The 14202-nt window shown below is 38.1% G+C and overlaps 1 protein-coding gene across 1 annotated transcript in view; it reads left to right on the top strand.

The window, feature by feature from the left end:
* The first annotated feature begins 3334 nt into the window (after positions 1-3334).
* RASGRP3 (RAS guanyl releasing protein 3 (calcium and DAG-regulated)) overlaps positions 3335-14202 on the top strand; it is a 31623-nt gene continuing 20755 nt past the window's right edge. Inside the window, exons 1-8 of the mRNA XM_008948724.1 lie at positions 3335-3404; positions 4904-5006; positions 5655-5717; positions 6923-7054; positions 8357-8504; positions 11166-11339; positions 11741-11857; positions 12164-12439. Of these exons, the coding sequence (XP_008946972.1) occupies positions 3335-3404; positions 4904-5006; positions 5655-5717; positions 6923-7054; positions 8357-8504; positions 11166-11339; positions 11741-11857; positions 12164-12439 (1083 nt within the window). The remainder of the gene's footprint in view (positions 3405-4903; positions 5007-5654; positions 5718-6922; positions 7055-8356; positions 8505-11165; positions 11340-11740; positions 11858-12163; positions 12440-14202) is intronic.

The raw sequence follows: 14202 nt of genomic DNA, 5'->3' as shown, positions 1-14202 counted from the left end.
CATGATGTAGACAAGACATTCATTGTTCTAGTAGAACAGCAGTGCTTAATCACATAAATAATGATGTAATGGTTGGGGTTGTTGGAGCTGCAGTAAAGAGATGTGATATCAGGTTTTGGCTCCGCTGTGGGTATATAGTTTAGCCCCAGTCAGCCAGTTCCTCCTCCAGTGGAAATGTTTTATGCTTCTCTTAGAAGCATTACATGAATAGGACTGTCTAATGGTCCAATAAGCTGTTGAAGGTAACATCAAGATCTAGGTATCTACTGCTTGAATAATTGTCATGTAGTTTTTTAAAATCTTGTGATTTTACATGGAGCATTATTTGTTCAATACCTATATGGCTGCCTTAACACTGTTCCCAACAGAAGACGAGGATGATACTCTCCTATGCTATGTATTATAAAGGATGGCAACACTAACAAAACAGAAACGGTAGATCAAGTCTCTTCCCTCCTATACTTCATGCTCAGCAGTTTTCAAGGGATAGGCAGAAAATGCAGTAGCTTTTCTCAATTCTGTTTTTTAAAGAGTTGACTAAAAAATATTTTTAAATAGCTAATGTAAAATTTATTTTCTTTTTCTCCTCTTAAAAAAAAAAAAAAAGTCTAAGTCTTGTGAAGTTGGAAGAGCTAGCTAGCTGGCTTTGTGAATAATCAAGCCAGTAATTTAAGCACTTAGAGAAGGATTTAGGGGTAGTCAAAAAGGGCAAACATGCCGAAAGTAGGATTCTAGCAAAAGTTAGGTGCCAAAGTACAAAGTTGTGATCTTGAAAAACACAGCTCAGCTGCTGGCTAACTCTCAAAACAAGTAAACCAAGCAAATCCTCTACTTTGTTTTTTTCCCTTTAAATACATAAGCAGTTTTGGGAAGAAAAACTGAACATGGGGTGACCCTGGCTCTTGTGTTGCTTGACCGGCAGGTTAGAGAGCCATGTACCTCCCTGTTATCTCTATCTACTCAACTTCGGATGGCTTCAGGGTTTGTGTGACTGCACAGCTTTAGCAGGAAGGGTTGAGGCTGCCCAGCCTAGTCCCAGACCTAACTGTTAGGATGCTTTCTGCTACAATGCCAAACATGGGTTAAAAACTAAAGACCACTGGATACCCACCTTCCCTTCTTTCTTAGGTGAGTGCTCTGGCTGCTTATTGTTGTGTGGAAAGAGTAGTTTTCCCCCAGTTCATTGCAAATAGGAGCTCTGCTCGATTCTTGGAAAGAACAGATGTGTGTTCCTTCAAGAGGGGGTTCCGTACCACCAAACTTGAGCAGAGGGAATTGCTTCCTTCCAGCTAGGAGGAAGGCATTGGCGAGGCAGGAGTAATGCTTGCAACCTCTCTGCTCATGTTTCCTGCTGGCTGACCTGGGCTGTTGAGGCATCGTGTGTACATGGACTTGTAGAAACTCCTTGCTCAGTGAGCTGTGCTTATTTCCTGCAAAATCCTTCTGTCAGCTTCATGGGAAAGTTTGTCATGTCTAAATCCTTTGTTGGATGGCAGCAGAACGAACCTGGCTGTAGGCACCCATCTAAAAACAATAGTGTCTTTGGTTGGATGGTACATTTTGAAGGTTTTCCAAGCAAAACACTGATGTGTGCTTAGAGCAGCGTAGGCCCTGCAAGACTCTGAAGCTGGGTCTATGGAGATTTACCTAGTGTGGGAGACTTTCCAGGCCCTGGCATGCAATACACTGTGCTGCTAAAGGATCCTTGAGCAGCCAGTGGTCTCCTAAGTGGATCTCAGGCGCAGGTGGGAGTTCACATAGGCCAACAATGGATAGCTTGCACATGGCGGCTCTGTTTTGGAGGTTGAGAGACTTCACAGGCCAACCTTTGCTAGTCAGCCTCAGCACCTGGGAGCTGCTCTGGGCATAGTCAGTAGTGTGAACCTAGCCTGAATGAGCAACATTTTTTTCTCTTTCTGGGAAGTGGAAGTTGTGTCAGGACACTTTGTCCCTGCCTTTTGCTGAGGAAGGAGCATGTCTGCTCATTCCATGAGTACGAGCTGGCTGGCTGAGGTGGCACCAGCAGGGCCAGCAAAGCTGCCGCTGCCTGGTGTCCTTTGGGTTGCTGCCACGCAGTGATGTTTACAGGGCTGCAAGCACACAAGGACCTAGCTCAGATCATTTTGTGCTTATTGTAACAGTAGCATTTAGAGGGCATCAGCATGGGTTATTGAAAAGGGTGAAGGATGCCACACCTATCAGGACTCTATTTACAATACGAGCTCTGTGATATGGTGCATTTGAAAAACTTCAGGGGGGAATTAAGGCACATGTGATGTATGGTTCTTTAGTGCTCTACATGACCAATGTTAAAAAGTTTTGTATGTGCAACAGCTTCTAAAAAGCAACTTCCAAAATTCCTTCATTCTTTTCCTTCAAGAACTGTTTTAACTCTACTCTTGGCTTTTTTTTTTTTTTCTAGAAAAGTTGCTGGGTGACCTTTGTTATTTTGTCACATTTCAAATGCTTGCTAGGGGTCAGGCAGTAGTGGGACTTGGTCACAGATAAGGCAATAAAATACTGATTTCTTCTTTAAAGAAGAAAAAATTATTACCTGAAAAATTTTTAAAAACTTGTAGCACAGTATTTTGTGCATCTTTCAGGTAAAAAGATGTTTGATAATTAAGTGCATAGTAGATGTATGGTATAATTTAGAAGTTTCTTTATGTGTTCAGATTTCTATGAGTGTACAGATGCCATAGGAAAATCTATTTAAAAAAGCTCTAGGGACTGATCTTAAGGTTCTTTGAGAAATTGCCTCCTATTTTAATGTTTGCTATGAACTTCATTAAACATTTTAAGTGGTTTGCACCAATTAAGACCATTAGCATTACCATGAACTGGTAACCTCAGGGAAAAAAGGGTTATGCTTAAAAACATAAAAGCAGGGTTATTAACAAAAACTGACTTATCAAGTGTAAATAAAATGACCTGAACAAAATGTGCGTCATTGTACATGCATGCCCTCATTTACCATCTGGATTCTGTTTTATGACCCTAGCTATGGCTTTATTTTGTCCTCATGGACAAACAATTGGACAACACTTAAAAACACAAGCTGGAACACAGGAAAAGCTTATAGCAGTCTTCACACGCTCTGTTATCTTGTGGGGAAAAAACGGTTTAGAGAAAAGATGAGTTGAACTGTAAACATTACATCCTGATGAATCTTCCATACAGTCATATAATTATAATTTCTTTTACCTTCTTCAGATTTTCCTTGAAGTCCAGCTAAGAATGCAACAAACAATGAAGTGAAAAAGCTGTGCAGCTGAAGAAGCATCCTTCTACTTGGTGAAAATGTCTCTCATTTTTTGACAACAATTAAAGGACAATGGGGTCAAACACACTTGGGAAGGCTGCAACCTTAGACGAGCTTTTGAACACTTGTATTGAGATGTTTGGTATGCTTTTTCAATATTATGCTTTGCTGTTCTTGTAATTCATCTGACAATATAACCCCTACTGTTCTCTGATTTAGCTGGTCTTTCCCCTGGCAAACAACATTTCTGTTCTGTAACATTTTCCATGTTTAATTTTGGCCCAGCATCTCACAGGCCAGAATTTTAATCATATGCACACTATATTACATTTTCTTAATATAGGTAATGCGCAATGGTGGGTATAGTGATTTTTGAAGTGCTGGCCTTCACCAAAAGAAGTGTTTATTTGAATTATTCAAGGAGCTATTTCTGGCATTGATCTTTGTCTTGAGTGGTTACACAGCTGCCTTTCTAACCAGACTTTTTTGAAAAGTTTTTTGAATCATCATGGAATAATTTGCAATAATATGATGTAAGGCTCATGTATTCTTTTTACTCTTATTAAAATGTGATATATCAGGTCAGAGGGAAAGAAGTGATGATATAGACCTTGATCCATAACACCATTAGTCATTACATATGTCACATTGCAACCAGATGACTTCATGGATGGGCCTAAATGCTTTGAAATGGGACCTTAATTCACAAAGCTACATTTAGAGTCCCTTGAAATGTAGGACAGCTTTTGGCTGGAATGAGGTATTAATTTTTTATGAGAAATGAGTATCTTAAGGTGAGAGAGATTAAATACTTGAGGAGCGTATATTACTCCTGAGTGTAGTGCATCTCCATATATCCATGTTTGTAGACCATCATCAAACCTGTTCTAAACATGTAACAAGAGGTAACAGGGCCCATATACATTATGTTGGAAATCACACCTCTCTTCCTTGTATACACACTCATGACAACTGTTGTCCAAGTGTGATTCCCATTTCATACGTGGATATCGTCTGCTGTCTTTTACAAGAGTGGCAGGCAGAGAATAATCTAAGATTGTAGATATTGAGGAGTACTGATGGGCAGCCAGCCTGCCAGGCAGTAACTTTTTCTGCAGTTTCAGTGGCTACACTGAAAGATGCAAAGGTCTGTACAGCAGCTGGAGATGGGACCCTGGGCACAGAAGTGAGGTACTGCTTTGACACTGAATTCCTGAGGCAGATCCCTTTTTTAATAATCTAATTGTTAACGTAAAGCTATAAAGTGCCAAAAAACCCAAATATTAGAAGTGGCTGTACATAAATCATCTCCCCACCCTTTTGGTGGACTAAATTTGGATTTGTTGTTTGGATTACTGGCAGTGCTTTAGTACAATGTTTAGCACAGTGCTGTCCATCCCCTATTTTCTAGCTGTGGCCTGTTATCTACACTGATTAATTTTTTTTTTTTTTTTTAATCTAGCACTAGTTAACATTAAAAGAACATTTGTGTTCTTTGTTTTTGTTTCCTACCTATTTGGTAGATAATGACCCAACATTTCCTTTTTCATTTTGATCCTTCCTCTCTGACTCCACTTCAAGAATAACAGCTCCTTTCTGTTCATTAATAATGTGGTTAACTCACTTCTTTCTCTTTTGCAGATGACAAAGGAAATCAGTGCTCCAGCCATTTGCCAAGAACCTTTCTTTTAATGCACCGGTGGTATTTGCCTTCCACAGAGCTGGCTGGCAAGCTTCTGGCCACATATCCTTTCAGGAAGACTTGCAAACTGACATTACAACATCAAAAGCAGATTGTTTCTGTGACTGAATGTAAAAATCTGTCAATTAATTAGTGACAAACAGGTTTTAGGGGCGAGACTTTTCAATCTAAAAGGTGAAAGTCTATGAGCTTCTTTCTGCTACTGGTTGTGGACATTTTTTCCATACGTACAAGTTTCTTGACGCATACTTTGAATTAACTTTGAATAAGTGGAAATATAATGCCAAGATAACTTTTCAAATGTGTAATGGCTGGCTTGCCTTGGAATAGTATGAACTTTCAGTGGTAGCTAAGCACCTGCGTGTCATTTATACCTCTTAAAGACCTCAGTAATCAGAAGTATTATCATATTTGGTTAGTCAAAACTGACAAGGAATTATTCAACAGAATATTCAGAATATTATCATAGAGGAGTGTTTGCTAGGGAAAAAAAACCAAAGTGTCAGCCAGGACAGTCTGTCCCCCTTAAGACGCTGTGAAAGTGAATGAAATATCAAAACATACTGTGCTTATCTCCAGAAGGAAAGCTTGATACTATGTTTCATACAGCTGGTCTAGCATCAGAGTATTCTGTGCCTAAGAACAGCATTACTGAGTAAAGGCATACAAAGCTTTCTTTAACTAACCTACTTACAGAGATGCCAATGGAGAGAACTGCAATGAATTCAGATTAAAAATCTGTTATTTCATGAGGTAAGCATGCTCCTGGTACTGTAGCATTTTGGTTTTATGCTTCTGTGAATACTATCAATGTAATTTCTTTTTATAAAGATTAAAACTAAACCATAGAAACATAAAGGAGGGTTTTGTGTTTGGTTGGTTGGGTTTTTTAACTTGATCTTCAGTCCATAGTAAAGAGTGAATTTCTGTGCTTTGAAAAAAAAATTGTTTACATTGAGCCATCCAGCCCTTAAGACACTTAAGCATATTGATCTAAAAAGCTCATTGAAAACTTGCACTACAACTTACCTGGTGTTTGAGTGTGACACCTTTTAGAGAAAGACTAGTTCAGTGCCACACAGAGAGTCACATTTTGCTTCAACATGTATATCTAGTGTGGTAGAGGAAGATTATCTCTTACCTGTCCATTTTAGCTCACGTAATCATGACATAATTTGTGATGACAGAAGTAAGTCAGTGATGACAAAGCTATTACAGGTTGAGTATATTCTGATCCTTGTCCTGACTGTCTCTGACCTTGTTTCTATGGGAAAATTTTCATGTGTTAGGCTGTGCTTGTGTAGGAACATTTATCTGTAAAATAGAAAGCATGAATTTTTAAGATAACATGATATAATCTACTTCCCTCAAACAAATGCTTTTTCTTTCTTCCTCTGGACGAAGTTCTATCACTGTGAAGAAAGGGAGTGAGGTATTGAAATCAGAAATCAGGACTGACAAATCCTTTTCTATACCCTCTTAAACAGCAGAGGAGACATCTCGTTTACAAGGTTATTGTGGTAAAACTGCCACCCAAATTCAAGTTTTAATTTTCATGGAATAATCTTTTCTGAGTAGATAAAATGTCTTACTTAGGCAAAGGATAAATGCAGGTGTCATTTAGGTATCCTCACAGCCTGAATCAGAACACATGTGTGTGCCTTTTCTGTGTGTCACCTGAGGCATCTCTTGAATTCCACGTTTCAATAGAATGCTGTTGTGTTGTGCTGTGGTGAGTTAGCTAATGGAAATTTGTGATACAGTGACTTCTGCCACTTCAGTGTCACAAATAATCACAGCAGCAAAAAGTTGGGGTAGTCCACTCTCTCTGCCCAAAAAACCATTTGGTCTGAAATATTTTTAAGTCCTGTTGAATAAAATGTGAGCGTATATATGCAGCCACTGAATGTTACACGTGAATCCCTGGGCATCTCTGAACTGCTCTCTGTGGATTTCAGATACTGGATTTTGGAGTTTCCTGCGGAGTTTAACTTGGATCTTGGGCTGATTCGTTTGACTGAAGAGTTTCAAGAAGTAGCCAGCCAGCTTGGATATGAGGATCACATCCATCTGATTGATATCTCTAGCATGTATGGATGTTATGAGCTTCAACATCTTCCTCTCCCTCTCTATAATAGGAGAATTCTAGTTCTGTGCAAAATATAAAAATGTTAAGGGCCATCTTGATCCTGAGAGAGCAAAGAGCAGTTACAAAGAAGCGGTGCTGTCTTCTAAATTTGAAGTTACTAAAAATTTGAAAATCTAGTTGTCACAGTAAAGAGAAGATTCTTATCTGTATGTAAGTTTTTTATGTAAATGGGAAAAAAGGAATCTTCCTCACAAAGCTAGTGTGATCCTTTAAGTGATCAACATGACTTTATTCCTGGAACTTTTCATACAGAATGACAAGCACTGCAGTGACTGGCATGTTGTATAAATACTACATTTTCTCAGGGAAGATTTTTTTTGTTCTCTCATCAATAGCCTGTTATTTTTTTTTAATGGCTTTCTGTGTACTATTTTTCCATTATTTAACTTGATAATCTTTGACATTCACATTTGTAGTTGCATTGCATCAGAATTATTACACTACTATTTCTTTGACACATTGATGTGAAAGTTACCTTTTAAACATCACCAGACAGGCTCTTATATCTCTCCTGATATTGTAGATTTTCTTTTAAAATATGGCATATGCATGGTGACTTTTCCTTTTTTAAAACTATAATAATAACCTGGAAGGACAGCACTGCTAATCTCATTGAAGGTTATAAGACTTCCTGCAAGAATAGTACCAGTGAAATCACATGAATATTGTCTCACAAATCTTAATTTTAAAATACTGCTAGCAATATCTTTCTGCTCTCTGAAATGCTTTTACTGTATATGGGTAGGAATTATTCCATTGTTTGCAGGGAAATTGTTTGCCTTTCTGTTCACTCACTTCTTACTGTTTTATTATCTGTTTGACTGACAGTTTCTGCTGTTTCGTTATTTCACGGACCTATGGTCTTACAGAGTAAAAATTAATCCTTGATGTTATTCAAGTATTTTTTTTATTCTGCATCAGAATTTGGTGTGACCTGTTCTTCTTGTACCCCAAGGCATTTATTAATTATGGCTTCCTGTATCACAGAGAAGAGTAGATTGTCCTTTTGCCCTGATAGAAACCTGCTATTATTTATTATTTATCGTTTGCAGTAGCATCTCTGAAACTCTTATTTTCTGCTATACAACTGAGTCTTACTCTGAGCGTTTACCATGTGCTGAATGACAGCGGTGAGAAAACTCATGATTTGTCTTTTGGTAATTTTATACTATGTGTGCAAACCGTGGGCTACACTCACATGTACCCAAACAGAAATTAGAATTTTATCTATTTTCTGTTGCAGTCCTTCCTATGACTGGATGAGAAGAGTCACACAGAGAAAGAGGATTTCCAAGAAAGGAAAAGCCTGTCTGCTGTTTGACCATCTGGAGCCCATTGAGCTAGCTGAACATCTCACTTTTCTGGAGCATAAATCTTTTAGGAGGATTTCTGTAAGAAATCTACAACTTTGTCACTTGCAGTTAGGTGCCTGTCCTTAAAGAGTATTTACGTGGTTTAACATTTATGACATTTCCCCACAATGTTTTAGTGTAGTGAATATTTGTAAACCTTCATATGATGTACATAGCCTTGGCTGCATCAGCCCTTCCTCGATTTTTTTTGTGACTGATGCTTTTAGTGACAGAATTTAGTTTTGTGCAGGAATTCTTGGCAGAAATTACTGCTAAAAGCTTCTGCAGCCATGTGTTGCAGCAACTGATTAAACTAATATTGTTCAAAGACTTCAGGTTTTTTTGTTTGTTTGTTTGTTTTTCATTTGAGGAAAATAGTTACTACTTTGCAGGAAACATCAAAGTCTTTACAATGACTAATTTTTTAAAAGACTGAAATATATGTAGTTCTTCTGTAGTCTCTGTTTGCTCCCAACCACTTCTTCAGAAATTGTCCTTTCATTTGCCAATTTAGGATCACAAGGTAATTCAGGTTGGAAGGGGTATCAGGAGACCTATAGGCCAACCTCCTGCCCAAAGCAGGGTCAGCTCTGTGACAGGTCATGTTCCTTAGGCACTTAACTAGTTGAGTCTTGAAAACCTTCAAGAATAGAGACAGCACAACTTCTCTTTCCTCCTTCTCCTATGTTGACATTAAGGAAAAATCATATGCAGTGGCTTCTTTTTACAGAGGATTGTACATGAACAGGAGACAAAAGTGGATGAAAATTAAATTAGAAGCTAAAGCAAAACAAAAGAATAATCCAAATGCAAAAAGAAATGCTGATTTCTGTTGGCAGATATCCATATGAAAATGTCACATGATGCCACTGTATCTGGTGGCAAATGGAAGCAGTAATTTCTCAAGATGACAAGTTCTCTTCAGGAAAAAAAAAAAAGAGACTTTTTAAAAAGTGTTTAGGAGCATGAAAGAACTCAAACTCCAGAACTAAGAAAAATATATGAGGGTTTTTTTTTGTTTGTTTCAAGAGAGGAAGGAAAAAGAGAGCAATGAGAAGCTGAGACCAGTCTAAACAGACTTGCTTTTGATGTCATTTAATAATATTCAAAGATTTAATACTCTAGACTTCAAATCATAGGAAAACACCCTACTGTGATGTCTGCAACTCTAACCTCAAAGAAGGAAGGTGGACAAGAAAATAAGGATGGATTTCTAACTAGACTTAAGATATGTTTTAATTCCTTTGGGAATTCCAGGAATAAAACCCAGATCTGCAGTGAATATTCTTTTTTCTTTGCTGTGTCTGTTTTGTCTGTTAATTCTTCCGCTTGAATTTTGCTATATCAGATGCTTCTCTGCAACCAATTAGAGTTAATTAATCTTGTATTACCCTACAATGCAATGATGTGGTTTGAAAGATGTGCTGTTTATGTGAAACCAAAAAGTTGTAAGAACAGTACATTTCCAACGGAAATAAAGTGAAGGGCATGCCTCAAAACACAGAGGTTGAAAAACAAGCTCAGTTTTGCTAATCTAATATAAAGAACAAGTGAGAACTGCTACAGAGAAACAACTAGCATTTATTTGGAGATGTCAGTGAGACCAGGTGATTTGCTGTAAACTGTTTAGAGATGTAAGAGTGACACCTAATCTTGCAAGGTGGACAAAGGTGTTATCTCTAAGCTATCTATTTGTAAAAGATGACGTCTGAATCCTGTCCTCTGGCTTTACCTATTTTTAAAAATGTGGAGGAGAAGGAAAGTTGTTGTTAACTGTAACAGAAAACATTAAAAAATATCTGAACACTGAGATTTGTTTATCTGCAGCTCTGAGACAAACGTCTGCTGTGTAAGAGCATATGTCATCATATGGCCTTTTAGCAGGCAATTTTTTGATCAGCTAAAACCAAGAAACCCATGTTGGCTGGCATTGCTATCAACTCCATGCACTAGCTAAAGTTAGGTCCTAAGCTTCTGAAAATCCACCTTAAAGGGACATCTGAAAAATGTTTTCCAGACATTTAGGGAAATGTAATTCTTGAGAGCAGCAACTCTCCCAGGTAGAACTATGTCCATGAACATACAGGGACTGAACAACAACATCAAAAGAAGCAAGATTTAGCAGAATTAGCTCCTTGTACTACAGATTTTTTTTTTTTTTTACAAAAGAGGAAGAAAATGAATGCATAGTTAGCTTCTTGGGACACAGTTCAAGCTCTTATGAAGAGTAACAGCTCCCTACCAATGTCAGTGAGACCAAGATTTACATCTTTACATCAACAATGCAATTGGTCAGGATATGGAAGTGGGATGAAAGCTCTTATTTATATGCTTCTTGTTTGTAGCACTAGATAATTCCTATAGAGTATCATGCCATGAGATTATGCATAAAACATTATAAGTATTGAGTAAATCATGGGAAAGATGATTCCACAGATGTAATAATCCTGCTCGTCATGCATGCTGCAGTATTACCTCACACACAAACACTCAAGTTTTCAGTTACCATTTAAGTAACAAAAAACAACACAACAGCAAAATTTTAGGAAAGGTCTGATGTGCAGCAGGGTCTGCTGACCCTGAGTCTTGCTCACTTTCTAAACAAAAGGAGCTTTAAAAGGGAAAAAAAAAAAATTATCAGAGCTTCAGTTTGATTCTTCAGTTGTCCACCATTTACTGAAAATGCCTTTCCTCTGTTAGTTCACAGACTACCAAAGCTATGTGATCCACGGCTGCTTGGAGAACAACCCTACTTTGGAGAGATCTATTGCTTTATTTAATGGTATCTCCAAATGGGTCCAGCTTATGGTTCTCAGCAAACCAACACCCCAGCAAAGGGCAGAAGTAATTACAAAGTTTATCAATGTTGCACAGGTAAGTTCTGAGTCTTTTTCCTCCAGTATAAAGCAACAATAGAAAGACTGCAGTAAACAAATGAACTGGATGCTCTTTGTGTTGTTTCCTCAGTGAATAGTGTGTTCAGCATCACTGCAGGTTATTTGATAAGGTGTGGTACATCTACAGACATACGTATAGACATAACTATAAAATAATTTGTCTTTGCTGTATTCTGGCTGACAACAGTCACTATGGTGTGGAGCTAAGCTAATAAAAAAAAAAAGAAATGTTGAACCATTCTATGTCCTCTGGTTTAGTGATTTCCGCTGTAGCAGTAATAGGTTGCCTCCTTTTGCTTCTCATGTGTGACACTGGATAGCAGCCACATGTATTTCCTTGATTTTTTTTTAATTATGTATGATCAATCTCTCCTGCAGAAGCTCCTTCACCTCCAGAACTTCAACACACTGATGGCTGTTGTGGGAGGTCTAAGCCACAGCTCTATTTCTCGCCTAAAAGAAACTCACTCTCATCTGTCTTCAGAGGTCACAAAGGTATGGTGGATGCCAGAATATAGACATATTGAGCAGAATATCATCTCTTTGTTGTCTGATGGGTTCTGCAGTGTAGGTGTCTCACCAGCACAATATTTGGATCATGGCAGGGTGTCCGAAATGGCACTTTGTTTATGTTCCTCTTGGTGGAGAAGGATCAGCTCATGGCGATCTTCTGTTTGATTACCTGTGCTAGAGAGGAAATTAGCACTGCTGACACCCTGACTTGAGTTGTGCTCATTTAAAACAGATTAAGGAAATGTTCTGAATGCTTTCACAGGGGCTTGCTTCTCTGGCTCTTTGTAGGACTGGAACGAAATGACAGAGCTGGTCTCTTCCAATGGAAACTACTGCAACTACCGCAAGTCTTTTGCTGACTGTATTGGCTTCAAAATTCCTATTTTAGGAGTTCATTTGAAGGACTTGATTGCTGTTCATGTGATTTTTCCTGACTGGATAGATGAGAACAAAGTTAACATAGTGAAAATGCAACAACTTTCCATCACCTTGAGTGAACTGGTTTCCCTGCAAACTGCCTCCCATCATTTAGAGCCTAATATGGATTTAATTAACCTGCTAACCGTAAGTCCTGAGCATGTTTCAATTCACTTCATTTATTCAGGTGTTGAACGTCAGTAGAAATATTCATATCTGTAGAGATAAGTGCACTTTATTATTGCAGTTTTGTAAAAGAAAAGGGAGAGAATACAAAACAGAAACAAATTCGCATGAGGTACGAATAAAGACAAAGAGAGCTTTATTACCATAGTACGTATGCCTGAGGGCAGCAACAGGATTGTCATCAATTATTTATTTAAAAGATAACAGAAAGATGACTGTATTTGTGTTAGAAGTCAAAACTGAGTTCTGACTACTTAGAATTGAGGTTTATGTCTCCTTTGCAAAGATCGGGTGATGTGTTGTCATAGACAAGTGAAATTTCACCATGGCTCCCACTTTTCTTACTCCCCTGTGGTTTGTGTGTGACAGGGTAGTCTTTCTATCTAGCAAACAAAAATGCTCTTGAATGGTGCTAAAGACCCCCTGCAACCTCTGCCCTTTCCCCTCCTCTTAACCCTTGGCAATGGCTACATTTGAGGAGGTCTGAAATTTGCACACATAAATTACAGATGAGCATTTGAGTGTCCTACTTCAAATCAAAGGAAAGTGAGATTTCAGAAAGACTGAACAAAATATTTTCTTAAAAAAAGCTGCCAGTGATAATGCTAAAAGGAATTAATTTTCAGTCCCCTTTTTAACGTGTAAATAACTGTTCTTTTAAGAAATACTACACTTATTTCAAAACACTCTGGAACGTGAACCACCAGGCCAAATCGTGTTTCTATGGACATTTAGTCCTTTCAGCATTGATCTTAACTGTAGCAGTGTTTGACCCAGCACCACAGTGTTTTTAGGTCATGGGCAAAAACAAGTGTCTTGGAGTTAAAGATAGAACCTGTCAAACTTGAAAAAATAAATGTTGTTTGTTATAAACCAGTTGATGTTGCAAGCAAAAAAAGCCATCTACTCATCTGAGAGTAGTCTGAAATATGTCACATTAGGTAAAGAACTCTCTTAAAATGTAGTCATTTTATGCTGTTTCTGCTCTTGTTATTTAACTTTGTCTTTCAGATCTCTAATCTAGACAGAAAGACAAAACCTTGTTCTCCTTAAATCAATAGAGTTATTTAAATAATAAACTTAGAAGTAAGCAAGGTCTGTGTGTAACTAAGGCAGCTTTCAGAATTTTTCCAGTGTTTATATTGTTGGGTAACATGAACATAGAATATTCTGCCTGGGGAGGTGGGAACCATATTCCAGCTTTTCCTCAGTCAGGTCACAGACTTGAGGTGACTCATTACCTAGCTTCTTCTAGGTAAATGCCTGAACTGGAGGGATATTAGGCAGGAGCTTTGGAGTTTTTTCCTTTTGTGCTTTATTTGAAAACATTAAAAAATATGCAAAGCTAGAAATTAAGCATTAAGAAATTAGAAATTAAGGTTGTAGTCTGTGGTGGCTTTATGCTGGGACTGATCAGGTACAGGGGTTTACACGATGGAGGCTGACAAATATGAGCCTAAGTCTGAAGCAACCGAGACAGTGTGGATACACCTGTGGCTTCATTGTAATGAGGAATGTGAAATTTTGGGGAACCAGGAAAAGCTTCTCCTATTGCACTTTGTATGGAGCAATCTGATTGTGACTAGTGGGACAGGGAGGAGAAGGGACCATGTAGTGCCCACTGCAACACCCTAATTAAAACATTAGACTATAAAGGTAGATATTTATTAACTTTTTTTGTTTTAGTAGGGATTGAGAGCTGCTTTCTTCTCTCATGACACTCT

Source organism: Merops nubicus, unplaced genomic scaffold (assembly GCF_000691845.1).
Source record: "Merops nubicus isolate BGI_N331 unplaced genomic scaffold, ASM69184v1 scaffold1510, whole genome shotgun sequence".
Taxonomy (NCBI): Eukaryota; Metazoa; Chordata; class Aves; order Coraciiformes; family Meropidae; genus Merops; species Merops nubicus.
This window is presented reverse-complemented; position numbering and strand designations above follow the sequence as displayed.